The following is a 14,746-nucleotide window of genomic DNA, read 5'->3' on the forward strand; positions in this document are numbered from 1 at the left end:
ACTCTGGTTTAGATCTGCTGCATGAGGGGGGTCTGAAGTATATATAAGACTACTCTGGAGGGCCCAGAGCTTGGGACACACACCCCGCAGCTTTGAATACATCAGGGCTGCCATTTTGTGTCCTGGCAGAATAAATAATAATAATAATAAAATAATAATAATAATAATTTACTTATATGCCGCCCATCTCACTGGGTTGCCCCAGCCTCTCTGGGGCAAAATATAAAAACTCTAGCAAAATATAAAAACACAATAAGACATTAAGCACTCCTGTTAACAGAAGCTTCGTTCAAAGAACAGGGTTTTTTAGCTGCAGTGGCTGCCAGCGGACTTTAAGGATCAAAACCTCAGATTGTTCTGTGAACTGCCCTTTTTTCTGTGAACCGCCCCGAGACCTCGGGGTATAGGGCAGTATATAAATCCAATAAATAATAATAATAAAAACCTTAGAGTAGTCTTATATATACTTTACAGCAAAATAAGCAAATAAATAAGGCTTTTAAAGGGAACAGAACTCACAGATCATGGAACACAGAATCACAGAATTGTAGAGTTGGGACCCTGAGGATCTCTGGTCCAACCCCCTGCAATGCAGGGATCGAAGACCTCTTGGCCCATGACCTTGGCATCATTAGCACCATGCTCTAACCAACTGAGCTAACACAAGAAGCAGCTTTATACTAATTGATACCATTGATCCATCTGGCCTAGCATTGTCCGCACAGACTGGCAGCAGCTATCCAGGCTTTCAGGCGGGAAACATTCCCAGCCAGAGCTGCAGATGCCACTGTTGGATTGAACTTGGGAACTTCTACATTCAAGACAGTTGCTCTACCACTGAACTATGGCCCTTCCCCAACTACACTATAGGGTAGAGTCTAAGGTTTTATACAATTAATAGAAAGCTTGAAATTGTAATGTTTGGACTACCTAAATGTTAGATGCTAATTTTTTAGAAAGCAATTTCTTAGCAACTGCATCCCCTAGTGGTCTTCAGTGCACACGGCAGTGTTTTCTGCGCTGTTTGTATTCTATGAAGTAGATTGTTGGTAGAAATACAAAATGCAAGTTCAGGTAGGTCAAGGCATCTGGAAGTCATTTAAATTGGAAATAGATTTATTTTTCACTCACCTGCCCAAACACCCCCTTTCCTCCTCCACCACCACCATATTAGGTGAGCTCCCCCACAAGGAAAAACATGGAGAGCTCCACCCCAAGCTCATTTTTCCCCCTTGTATGATCTGGACTAGGGCAGATGGAAGAAAACAAGCAATGACTGTGGGCTGAGTTTCAACGCAACTCTCTTCATTGGTCTGGTGAGTATATTATCTTAACTATACGATTATTGTCCTCAGCAGTTAAATCTCCCATCGTAGAGTTATGGGAAGGCAAGTGTACAAGTGGTTACTTGAGATCCTTCATCTAGCAGCAATTCCACTTGGGTGTCTCCCTCTTAAAAAAAAGACCAGCTTCACCAAGGTCTTGTTGTTCATCCCAAAGCCACCTGTCTCTACCTAGCCACACACCTCACCAAGCTTGGCACCTCACCTACTGTGATCAGCACCCTAGGAAAGCCTCAACCATCAGAATCTCCAAGACCATGTAGAAACCATTAGAAGGCCAGAGTCAAGGATCCTTGTATCCTACAACAGGGCCTTGGCCAAGGACTTAGGCCTAACACCCTTAAGAGGCAAGCAGTGGCAGTCTTCAGTGTTGCAACACTAAGGATTTTTGAACTCACACTCTCATGCAGAACAGAGGGGACAGCAAGGTTCAGTACAGTGGTACCTTGGGTTAAGTACTTAATTCATTCTGGAGGTCCATTCTTAACCTGAAACTGTTCTTAACGTGAAGCACCACTTTAGCTAATGGGGCCTTCCGCTTCTGCGCCGCCGGAGCGCAATTTCTGTTCTCATCCTGAAGCAAAGTTCTTAACCCGAGGTACTATTTCTGGGTTAGCAGGGTCTGTAACCTGAAGCGTATGTAACCTGAAACGTATGTAACCTGAGGTACCACTGTACTCCCATAAGTACAAATATTCACAATTTCCACAAGGATGGGGTGGGCGTTTTTGTGCTAACACTTCCTTCATCCGGAAAGTAAATTCTCCATTTCTTAGGGCTCAGTAACAGGACCTTCAGTCTTTTTTTGCCCCAGATCTCTGCATTCATGGGACAACTCTGGCACAGCCTAGTCATACACAGGGCTCTGAAAGACTATCCTGTCAGAACAGAGGCTCTTGGCCTCTTTGACTCCATCCTTGTGTCTTCTTCTCCTACATCTCTAGGAAAGGCAGCCTCTTCCTCTGTCAGCTGGTGGATTAAGGCATGCATTGCCCAGGCCTAGGAGGTAGAGCACCCTCCCCCTCCCCAGCACATCACAGCCCACCTTACCCTGTCCGCCAACACATATATTGCAGATGTTTGCAAGGCCACTTGGTCCTCAACCCTCCACACTACCAATTAGATCTTATGTTCCTTAGCTGATGGTTCCATTGGGAGATAAGCTCCACACAACATTCTCTCCTTAGAGGAACACAGTCACCCAGTTTCATATGGTTTTCATGCTTGGCCATGGATGCAACGGAAAGCAAAACTAGAGGAAAAGAATAGAAAATCTGTCAAATTTCATGGCTCTGCCTTTGGCGCGTCCCAGCCATACAACCTGCAACATCCCTGTCCTAACCTACAAGGTCCATTCATGGTTAGTGTTCAATATTCCTTTTTAATCTGCGGCTGTATAGAGCTTTTCAGCCAAATATTGTTTCAGTCTTAGCTGAATTCAGAGTTGTGCTAATGAGAATAACTTCCATGCCTTGCTATGCCCTTTTATCAGGGGTGCCTCAGAGGCGGAGTTGAATATCCCATCCTGCCATCTATGCAGTGTAGTAGGAAGTTAAAAAGAGTCTTAAGACGCTTTGTGACCTACAAGCCAGGACAGCAGATAATCATATTTATCCCTTCAAGATTTTGCATAGGGATTGCTGGTGCAGAGAGTTAACTTGACAATAAAACGTTCAATTCTCGGGGGAAGCTTTTTGCCTTAGGTTTGCTTCTGCATTGCTGAGCCACATTTACATCTTAAAGCAAATGACATTTGTTATTGTAATGTATCAAATGCTCATTGAAAATCTTGACTGTATGGTAATTTTAAACAGATGAACAAGTTACCAAAACACATTTAAATGTGAAAGCCTGTGGAAATTATGTCTTATAAACTGCATTATATGACAGATTATTTGGATCATGCAAATTTGTTCATACTCGTTTACCTAATCAAAGGCGGCGGGGGGGGGGGAGTAGAACACATGATTATGCCTAGAACATTGTGGGGAGTGGGGGAAGTAGCAGTGGTACAGAATTTTAATGTTGTTGAAATGATCTGTATATGATGATGAAAGAAAGTAAATCTGAAAGTATTATTCTAGCTCAAAACTTGGTTAACATACAGGGGCGTCCTTAGTGCTGAACAATATGGTTGTGTCAACTTAATAGTTTTCCATAAAACTATTCCTGTTTTCAATTTATTTATGGATGAATTGTTTTCATATCTCTCTGACAGTCTAAATTAAATACTATGGAATACATTTTTGATTAAAAATAATCCTGTCAGCTGAAAGAATAGCTTCTAATCATACCCTTTTGTAATACGCGTGCCATGGCACATGCTTACTGAAAATGCATTTTCATTAGATTCTCTTAAATTATATACAACAGGCATATAATGCTCACTGGAGCACGCTCCTTTTGAAAGAAATGACTAAAGTGTTTTTACCGTCATTCCTTGATGCTTTTAAATATACTTGTACACCAGCATAATATAGTCAGCTGAATTACATTTTGTATATGTTTCTCCGTATATTGAAAGCATAAATAGGAATAGGAAACAAATGGTTGCATATTTCATAAGTATTTATATTTTGTTATTTTCTCTATCTTTTAAAAATAAAAGGCAATCTCAGCATCCCAAGTATTGTGAGTTTTAAATGTTCAAAGAGCGGCAATGTTGGATATGGTGGCTTTGGGGGGGGGATAGGTATGCATTTTGCCTCATTATGTTGACAATTCCATTAATCTTGGAGGACCTGATTCAGCAGAAGACTACAGGTTCTATAGCAGGCACAAATCTTCTCAGGCAATAGATTGGCCTATAATCAGTGGTGTCCAAACTTTTTTCAAAGAGGGCCAGATTTGATGAAGTGAAGGGCCATGGGGGCCGACCAAAGTTATTGACCTTTATTTAGGATTGAAGTTATTGAGTTTTTAAATGGATTTTACCTATAAACTGCCACAGGGGCTAGATTAAACCAACTAGCGGGCCGGTTTAGGCCCCTGAAATGGACTTTGGACATGCCTGGCCTATATAAATGAAAGAAATAGGAGAAAGAAGTACTCCTGTCAGGGAGTAATAGAATTGCCCTGGGAGAAGTGTCTTCTTCATACAACTTTCTTTGCTCTGTTGCTTCTCTCTCTCTCTTTCTCTCACTCTTAAGTTAAATATTTTGCAAGGAATGGTGGTATGTACAATGGGGATTCAAGTCCACTGGCTGCATTCAAACATCCCACTGACGTTCACATGTGAATGAGCCTTCTCCTTTCCTATGCTTGCACATTCTATCTTTCTGCCTCCTTATGCAGCTGGGAGGAATTCAGAAGCTTCTTGCTGTGCTTCTGTTTAACTGTGTCCTGCCATGTTGTCCGAACCCAGCAAACTATGGCTAATGTTAACTATGGTTAGCTTAAATAAGCCGCCTGCAGAAGTCGCAACGTTAAGTTTGGTTAGTTTCAAACACGCTAGCTTAACATTGCGATTTCTGAAGCTGGGCTTGTTTAGATTAACCATACTTATTGCGAACCACAGTTCTGTACGGTGGTACCTCAGGTTAAGTACTTAATTTGTTCTGGGGGTCCATACTTAACCTGAAACTGTCCTTAACCTGAAGCACCACTTTAGCTAATGGGGCCTCCCACTGCTGCCGCACCGCCACCGCGTGATTTCTGTTCTCATCCTGAAGCAAAGTTCTTAACCTGAAGCACTATTTCTGGGTTAGCGGAGTCTGTAACCTGAAGCGTATGTAACCCGAGGTACCACTGTATTTGGATGACATAGCAAGATGTCGTTAACCAAAAGAGAAAGTGAAAGCTTCCCAATCCCTGCTTCCAGCCGTGCAGGAGGAAGTGGGGCCGGGGGAGTGTATGAGCTCATTCATATCTTGCAGAAAATGCAGCCGATGGATCTTCAACTGGTGACTTGAGAGAGATTAACTGGGTATATTCAGCTTGGGTGCCTCCACCCAGCTCTGACCCAAGGTTGATGTGGCTGATTTGCTTGCAGATAGGGTTAAGTTCCACACCAGCCTTGCTGAATACATCTCTCGCATGACAATGTAGTGCCTATGACTCTCTCTAGAACATAGGTAAAGGTAAAGAAACCCCTGACCATTAGGTACAGTCGTGACTGACTCTGGGGTTGCGGCGTTCATCTCACTTTATTGGCCAAGGGAGCCGGCGTACAGCTTCCGGGTCATGTGGCCAGCATGACCAAGCCACTTCTGGCGAACCAGAGCAGGGCACAGAAACGCCATTTACCTTCCCACCGGAGCGGTACCTATTTATCTACTTGCACTTTGACGTGCTTTCGAACTGCTAGGTTGGCAGGAGCAGGGACCGAGCAACGGGAGCTCACCCCGTTGCGGGGATTTGAACTGCCGACCTCCTGATAAGAAAGTCCTAGGCTCTGTGGTTTAACCCACAGCGCCACCTGCGTCCTACTCTAGAACATAAAGAGAGGTAAAAAAAGGTAAAGGACCCCTGGATGGTTAAGTCCAGTCAAATGCGAATATGGGGTTGCGGCGCTCATCTCGCTTTCAGGCCAAGGGAGCTGGCATTTGTCTACAGACAACTTTCTGGGACATGTGGCCAGCATGACTAAACCGCTTCTGGCGCAACAGAACACCGAGACAGAAACCAGAGCGCATGGAAACACCATTTACCTTCGTGCCACAGCAGTACCTATTTATCTACTTGCACTGGCGTGCTTTCGAACTGCTAGGTCAGCAGGCTATGGCATTTCCTCTGCTAGTGCATCACAAAGGAATTGCATTCTTCTCTCGACTTTGCATCACCCCAAAACTGGACCATCAAGAAACAAGCCAAAGATAAAGATAACAGATCTGAGTTATGAAGCTTTGACATGCTTCATGTCACCACCTGTCACAGTGGGGCACATGCCAGACTTCAGAGCCTTCTGTAACTAATGCCAGGCAGCGAGAAAACAGATGGATCCATCATCATCTTCATTCTCCCAGAATATCTCTGAAGCCAGCAATGTCAGGATCCAGAGACATTCTGGGCAAATGAAGATAGAGGCTGCACCCCCTTTGCCCAGCAGTTCACTTTATAGCTCTGGACTGAGTGTTTGTCCCCACCACTGTCTACCCTGCCAACCCCTGGTAAACTCATTTTGGGAGGGCCAACGGGGGAGTACGAGCGAGAGACCTTTTCCTGGCATCACCCCAGCCCTGAGAAGAGTGGGGTGCAAAGATCAATTAAACAATCAATTGATTTTTTTGAAAAAGAAATCTATCTATGAAACCGAAGAATGCACAAAACGTATAATCAGATGCAGACTTTGAATGCAGCAAACGATCGCTTGCCTCACCTGTAATTGTTTTGCTCTTTTAGTGCTGGACAACCCATCACCATGAATATGCAGATCTTTGTAGCGACTGGTCTCCTGGTACACTGTGTGTTCCTGATCTCTATTTTTGACATTTACTTCACCTCTCCTCTGGTCCACGGCATGACTCCCCATCAGACTCCCTTGCCACCACCTGCACAGCGCTTAGTGCTTTTCGTTGCCGATGGTCTGCGTGCAGATTCGCTTTATGAAGTGGATGACCATGGCATTTCTAATGCTCCTTACCTTAGGTATGTTCCTCTTGTTAAGATACTCCCCTAATCCTTTGAACCCCTGAGATTATTATTATTATTTTAAAAATCTCATTAGCTATGGGACAGGGATTTTGCACTGCTGCGCCTGAATTTTGCAACTAGAAAAGGTTATTTCTGCCATTTAAAAATGTGACTTGACCAATAAGACACTTCATATACTTGGTTATCCAGTTTGATCAGTAGTCGTTCTTATTTTAAATATTTTAAATAGCGCCAGTTACTTCCTTGTAAGATTTATCCCCACCCCTATTTTATCTTAATCCCAACTTTTTAAGGGATCACTGAAGGATGTGATAACCTCCTCACTTCCCCCCAGACACATTGTGATTTGTATTGTGAAACTGTAAAATCCATGTAACATTTAATTAGAGTTTTTCTCTAGGAAAAGCCATAGAATATTATAGTTTAGAAATGGTGATTGTTGAATGTGTGGAAATGCTTCCTTAAACTAAGCAGTGGGGCCACTGTTTGTTCTTTTCCCTTTTGAGCCTTACAGGCATGGATTTGGCTTTTAAAAACTGCATGCATTACCACTGTGTCTTATTTCCAGGAATATCATGTTAACCAAAGGCAGCTGGGGAGTATCTCATACTCACGTTCCAACAGAGTCAAGACCTGGGCATGTAGCTCTCATAGCTGGATTTTACGAAGACGTCAGTGCTGTTGCAAGAGGTATGCATAAAATATTTTGTTTGCATGAACAGGCTGAGCTTTAGAATATTTGACCACAAACTATAAAATTATTATAACTTGTATCCTAAGGTAAATTAACTTGTACCAAAAAGTATCAGTGGAGGATTGGTAGTGTCTCCTGACCAATGTGTGTTGTAGGTTATGGGGTCAGAGGTCCTCCCAATTTGGGCCAATTCTTTCAGCAGACCCCTTGCTATATCCCATAGTGTGTAAGATGTCCTCTGACCCTTTGGAAATGATTTTCGGTGGGTGGGTGTGCCATTCTTTCATTCTATGGACTTTCCTGAGTTATCTTATTTTTGGATCCATGCCTATACCTCCAAGCTCTGTAAATTTGAAAGTCTAAAATGTGAGAGTGAGCTTTATACTTTGCTACCAGGTCTCTGATTAGCGTTGTTGTCACCCAAACTTTGTTTTGGCATAGTAGACAGTTGACATATATCTGTTATTCTTCCATTTTCTCCATGGTGCTAGAAAGTTATGGAAGGTTTTGCGTGCACTATTTGCCTAGGCTGAACTATAATTAGTATCATTTTGAAGGCTAGTTTTCAAGGTTCATTCGCCACCTGAGACAATGAACAGTGACAACATTCATGCCTGTCTACTGAGAAGGTAATCCCATTGGGGACTTATCCCTTGTGTATAGGATTGCAACGTTTAACCGTTATCAGTTTTGCATAGGTATTTGGGAATGAGTGGAGTTTATTCTTCAGGGTCTGAGAAAAGGCAAACAAAATTTGGTTTGCTGTTTAAAATATTTCAGTGGGAAGCAAGATGCAAAATACTTGGCACATTGGACCTTCTGTGAGATTTACAATGGTATTAAAGTGGGTAACAGTGGTACTCTAGTTATTTGCGGAATATGTTGACATAAACCGCTTTGGACATATCCTGTGCTCTTAGGAACTGCTTCATACATGAAAATCTACTGATGCAACTTCTGTTTTGGGCAGGCTGCATGTATACTGTAAAATGTAATATCTGTATGTTTGTGTATTTTTCTGACTGTGTTATGTGTTGGAATGCTGAAGCCAATTGTGGTTTCCCGTTATGTGCTCACCTGGTGAAACAGATGTGCTCATCAAAAGTGCCGGTGTTCATTCAGAATGTGCATGCTACCTTTATTTCCCTTCAACAGCGTATCCAAACTTGCATTATCGCCCTTAGAAAACACTACAGTAACAATTGTCTCCCTAACAGGATGGAAAGAAAACCCAGTGGAGTTTGATTCCGTTTTCAATGAAAGTAAATACACGTGGAGCTGGGGAAGTCCAGATATTCTGCCCATGTTCGCTAAAGGTAAGCATGTTTTAGTCTTAGCGATGCATCATTTACAAAGTATCAAAAGTTTTACTACAAAGTGCAATATCCAAAGGAAGTGCTTTGCAACTCTTTGTGGGGTGTGCAGATTTGGAAATCACGCTTTGGTTGGTGGCAACACCGCACAGGGTCACAAACATGTTCAAATGAAGAGCTTCTGTTCTTCAAAATGTACTGTGGTTTCAATTAATCAGGCATCCCCAACCTTTGGCCCTCCAGATGTTTTGGACTACAATTCCCATCATCCCCGACCACTGGTCCTGTTAGCTGAGGATCATGGGAGCTGTAGGCCAAAACATCTGGCAGGCTGCAGATTGGGGATGCCTGCAATAAATCTACATATGTTGTCTGCATATGTTTGTGTATCTGTCTAAAAATAGGTAGATGTAATGCTATCTAGACCAGGGTGACAGGGTGCTGTTGTTTTTTTAAATGCACCTTAATATACAAAGATCAAGAGATCTTGTTTGAGCAGATGACGCTGCCACTTGAGCAAAGGGTTGACCGTTTACGCAGCCTGCTTCTCTACAGCTCTGAAATTATGGCTTCACAAGGTTGGTGGACATTCCAGACCAGTTTTCGGGTGGAAGGGATGGAAGAGATGGAAATTTCTGCTTATTCATAGGTGGGCACCATTGCCTTCTGCTTGTATTGTGGAATCTTGGATCCAAGTCAAATGGTTTTTGCGATCCTTGCTCTTTGGCCTCATGAACAAAAGAAATATGGCTGCAGTAACTGGATTTAGTGTTTTCAGAAGGAGTGTAGCCATTAATTCTTCGTCCATGGTGCACTTTGTGATCTTATGTACTGGACACAATCTGACCTAGTTAGTCTGCAAAGAGCTTTCTAAATTACCATCTTATGGCTATAACATATTGCAGTCGGAACTTCTAACAGCTATGTCTCTTCCACTGTTCCCCCTGGTTCTTGTTGAACATCGAGCCTGGGAAATAATTCTCCTTGCGTTTTGATGAACCCTTGCTCTCAATATTTGTGTTTCTCTTGGGGCTTAGAAACAGAGGGTATCTGTTTCCTTGAAATGTTCCATTTTGCAAAACTGTGCATGTCAGCTAATTAAAGAAGCATCTGAATGGGAATGTCATCACTCTGGCTTCCAGAAGGGCAGTCTCTGTGCCGTGGAGACCTAAGAGTAGGAATAGTAAGTAACTGGTAGGAGATGGGAGTGACAAATGGCAAATCCTTGAGCTGTGTAAATGATGCAGAAGAACCCTGGGGAGAAGAAAATATGTGCTGCTCTGCCTACATCTGAAATCCATGAACCAGAATAATGTGATAAACCTCAGTGCGTCTTCCCCAATACCATTTTAGAACTGACAGAAGGGATTTAAAATATGGCATTAGTTCGAGTTTTACTAAATCTTGTCATTTTCAGCAATTGAAACTTCCCCCTTCTCTTCATATCCTCTGTTACGTATCTTGTATTTTGTGTGCTCAGCTCATTCTCCTTGAAGTATATATTTTGTTTCAGCAGGAAATTGGGAAGGATATGACAAGGGATTGCAGGCTTCCTGTTCAATTGTTTTGCTCTAGCCATGGTTTTCACATTTTCTAGAGTCACATTTCTTTAGTTCTACACTGCACATAGTTGCCGTTGGCTTGGGTGGGTTAATTGGCTTATTGGTGTGGAAAATCAGGGTATGGTATATCACAGGGATGTCCAACCAGTAGATCGTGATCTACCGGTAGATCCCTGGCTGATCCTGGTAGATCACGGGATCCTTATCGTGTAGCTCAACAACTCTGGGCAATCCACCCACCCCAAGCACACTCCTCCTCCCTCCAATGACAATGGGTAGATCACTGCCAGTTTTTTTTATTCTGGGAGTAGATCACAGTCTCTTGGGAGTAATTCCATCCTAAAGCAATCACCCAAAGTGGTCACCATATCGCTCAACCCACAGTCCAGCTCCTTGGAAAGGGACCATGTGTGTGTGGTTGCTCTTTTCTGCCTGGATAGGGGTTTTTGCAAGCATTGACATATGCTAGACATTGAGAGTCCGCACAGGGTCACCTTCCACACATGAAGATCTGAACCAATGGCTAGCCATTTCTCCAGCATCTATGCCAAATTGCTTCTTGTTTCTATCTTTTTTTTTTTTTTTTAAAAAGGGTGGCTGTAGTTGTGTTAGAACACCAGAATGTTATCAGACTCTTCGCCACTTAAAATAAGACGCAGGTTAAACCACAGAGCCTAGGACTTGCTGATCAGAAGGTCAACAGTTAGAATCCTCACGACGGGGTGAGCTCCTGTTTCTTGGTCCCTGCTCCTGCCAACCTAGCAGTTCGAAAGCACTTCAGAGTGCAAGTAGATAAATAGGTACCGCTCTGGCAGAAAGGTAAACGGTGTTTTCGTGCGCTGCTCTGGTTCGCCAGAAGCGGCTTAGTCATGCTGGCCACATGACCCGGAAGCTGTACGCCGGCTCCCTCAGCTAGTAAAGCGAGATGAGCGCCGCAACCCCAGAGTCGGCCACGACTGGACCTAATGGTCAGGGGTCCCTTTATCTTTACCTTTATCATTCTATGAATGCCAAGGAAAGTAACATTTAAAATATTCTTTTATTTAAGTACTTGCCTGGTAGTCAAGAGGTGATGAGGAATTTTATGCAAGTGAGAAGAAAAAAATAATAATGTCAGAATATGTTGTTAAAATTTTAACTACCCAAATCAGGACTGGCTGAACGTTTTAAGGATTGACAATCTCTTTAATGACATCACTGTCGCTTTAAAGGAGGTGTTGTTCAGCCCAGACACTGAGGTCCAGCTCCGAGGGCCTTCTGGCGGTTCCCTCACTGCGAAAAGTGAGGTTACAGGGAACCAGGCAGAGGGCCTTCTCGGTAGTGGCGCCCGCCCTGTAGAACTCCCTCCCACCAGATGTCAAGGAAATAAACAACTACTTGACTTTTAGAAGACATCTGAAGGCAACGCTGTTTAGGGGAGTTTTTTAATGTTTGATGTTTGATATTTTGTTGGGAGCCACCCTAAGTGGCTGGGGAAACCCAGCCAGATGGGCAGGGTATAAATAAATAATTATTATTATTATTAAATATAATTGTTCTCTGCCCCACCCCTGTACCAAACCATTACTCAAGTTATCCTTGTGCTTGTATTGTGGAATCTTGGATCCAAGTCAAATGGTTTTTGCTCCACTGTTTCAAGGTCTGCACCTGAAGTCCTCTCTCTATGCAGGTTCTCTTCCATACAGTTATGCTAACAAGCGTTATTAAGACTTTTTTTCTTGCATAGAGACTGTTTCTTCAGGTTAACTGCCAGCTATTGGCTTTAACTGTCCTGCAGGACTACTGCTGAAGTCTCCCTGTCCCCTTGCAGACCTTCTGAGCTTCTGCCTTCAGAAATTTTAGCCTTGGGGTGTTTGCTTCTTCCTCTTCACCATCTCTCTGCTCCCACAAAGACCCCTGTCTGCGACTGCTCTTGGCTGCAGACATTCTCTCCAGGCTTGTTTCTTGCCTCTTCTTTAGTTCCTTGATTAATCTCTCCACACCACTCTCCCAAAGACTGTCCAACAGACTCTTAAACAGTGCAGAGCTTGCCCTTTTGTTTCCTCCAGTCAGAACCTTCTAACCACTCGCCAGATTCCGATTGGAATTCTGAAACTTCATTGACCCGTAACTCAGGATCAGTAAGTTTGGATGGAATGTCCGCTGAAAAACAACAACACCCTATTGCATTCTGACCTTTTGGATTCCACCGATTCTTATATAAGAGCTGAGTTCTCCCGCCAACTATCAGTAACGGAAGCCTTACAAGTATACATACCTCCTCAGCAGAATTGTGTATTTGTCTGCTGCTCGGCAGACTGCCATCTGAACCCCGATCCCGTGTGCATCTCTGGCTTCCTTAAGAGTAAAATACCACCCGCACGCTTCATATGGTTAACTGTTTTATGTTTACAAAAAAACCCAACAACTTTCCTACATTTAAGTTGAGCGGTCCTTTACTTTTCCCCCCCTTGAAGGTGCTACTGGGGATCATGTTTACACTCATTGCTATGAAGCTGAGAAGGAGGACTTTGGAACAGAAGATGCCAGCTTGCTAGACACGTGGGTTTTTGACCATGTTAAGGTGAATGAACATCTTTGTTTTGCTTAACTAGTTTAGGGTTACCAGGTGTCCCTGGTTCCTGGGGACAGTCCCCGGATTTGCAAATCTGTTCCCGGACAAATTGCGTCCCCGGAATGTCCCCAGATTTGCAAATCTGTCCCTGGGAAATGTGGCAGCAGCAGCCTCAGCGGCCTGGAGCCAGCCTGTTAGCGCTGCCCACTGCCGTGGCACCTGCCATTTTTCCTGCGCCACGGCAGCGAGCATCTCCTGAAGCCAGCCAGAGTCAACTGCACTACAATGGTACCTCTGGATACGAACGGAATCCGTTCTGGATCTCCAGTCGCAACCTGAAGCAAACGTAACCTGCGCATGCACGGGTCGTGATTTGCCGCTTCCGCGCATGCGTGTGACGTTATTTTGACCGTCTAGGCATGCGCGAATGGCGAAACCCGGAAGTAACGTGTCGCCGTGGAGCGCAACCCAAAAGCACTTCAACCTGAAGCATATTTAACCTGAGGTATGACTGTACCCTCTGGCCAACCTAGCAGTTCGAAAGCACGTCAAAATGCAAGTAGATAAATAGGTACCACTCTGGCAGGAAGGTAAAGGGCGTTTCCGTGCGCTGCTCTGTTTCGCCAGAAGCGGCTTAGTCATGCTGGCCACATGACCCGGAAGCTGTACGCCGGCTCCCTCGGCCAATAAAGCGAGATGAGCGCCGCAACCCCAGAGTCGACCACGACTGGACCTAATGGTCAGGGGTCCCTTTACCCTTTACCTATGACTGTACTGGGCTGGCCCCTCCTGGGCAACGGCCGCCCGCCCATGACTCCTGAGCCGCCCCCGATCTGTCAAAACAAAGGGGGAAGGAAATCGGGGAAGGCTGGGAGTCACGGGTGCGCGGCGTGCCATTGCCTAGTTTTTTTAAAAAACTTTGCACATTTATGTTTCACAGGGTGCAACAGAAGGGCTTTGCACCTTTATACAATATGCATGTGTGCTTGGGCCCAGGGTCTTTTGCCTCACCATCCGCACTACTGACTCCCTGTTGCTACTCAGCTTCCAAAAAATAAAATAAGTGTCCCCGGATTCATTGAAAAAAATCTGGTAACCATACCCTAGTTGGCACAGTCAGCCTGGCAAAAGGTTTACAGCCTCTCCTTACCCCCACCCTGTGAGTAATACAGGGTGAGGTAAGCAATACATTTTAAATGTGCTTTTTGCTGCTCTTCAGCCATCGATTAATTCAGCTTCAGTTTCCTGGTGCTGGGTTTTACTGGTTATGCTGGGCTTTGTTCCTTTTCTTCTGTTGAGTATTCGCACATACTGGGTGGTTATGGCATTGTGTATGTATGTGATTGAGAGATGGACAATCCCTCCCTCCCTTTCTCGGGGCTCCCTCTCCTTTCACCATAGAAGTAAATGGGAAATGCTCTGAGGACTCCAACTGGGAAACTGTTATGCCTGGATGGGATTCTCACACTTCCTTGAAATTGAGGTCACAAGCGTCTTGAGCAGGATCCATGCTTCAGTTACGTAGCTCATATAATAACCCCTTCAATTTTTCCCATAGAAGTGGATGGGGGATACTTGTTACCGGGAGAATTTAAGCGAATAGAGAGATCAATCCTAAGGGCTGGCTGGGAGCACCGGGGCTGAATATTAACCAGGGTGGATTTGATTTAAATCAAATTGATTTAAAT

General features: G+C 44.0%; 1 protein-coding gene across 9 annotated transcripts in view; it reads left to right on the forward strand.

Moving 5' to 3' along the window:
* Nucleotides 1-14,746, forward strand: part of PIGN (phosphatidylinositol glycan anchor biosynthesis class N) — an 85,975-nt gene that overhangs the window by 2,007 nt on the left and 69,222 nt on the right. For 4 of the 9 annotated variants that reach the window (XM_081014700.1, XM_081014698.1, XM_081014701.1 and 1 more), the window contains exons 2-6: nucleotides 1,251-1,316; nucleotides 6,684-6,929; nucleotides 7,504-7,625; nucleotides 8,847-8,945; nucleotides 12,961-13,067. In XM_081014700.1, coding sequence (XP_080870826.1) covers nucleotides 6,703-6,929; nucleotides 7,504-7,625; nucleotides 8,847-8,945; nucleotides 12,961-13,067 — 555 coding nt within the window. In that variant the 5' untranslated portion in view covers nucleotides 1,251-1,316; nucleotides 6,684-6,702. The remainder of the gene's footprint in view (nucleotides 1-1,250; nucleotides 1,317-6,683; nucleotides 6,930-7,503; nucleotides 7,626-8,846; nucleotides 8,946-12,960; nucleotides 13,068-14,746) is intronic. The other 5 variants (XM_081014705.1, XM_081014697.1, XM_081014704.1 and 2 more) reach the window with 2 other exon arrangements.

This window comes from Podarcis pityusensis (assembly GCF_964106645.2).
Source record: "Podarcis pityusensis genome assembly, chromosome: 7".
NCBI lineage: Eukaryota > Metazoa > Chordata > Lepidosauria > Squamata > Lacertidae > Podarcis > Podarcis pityusensis.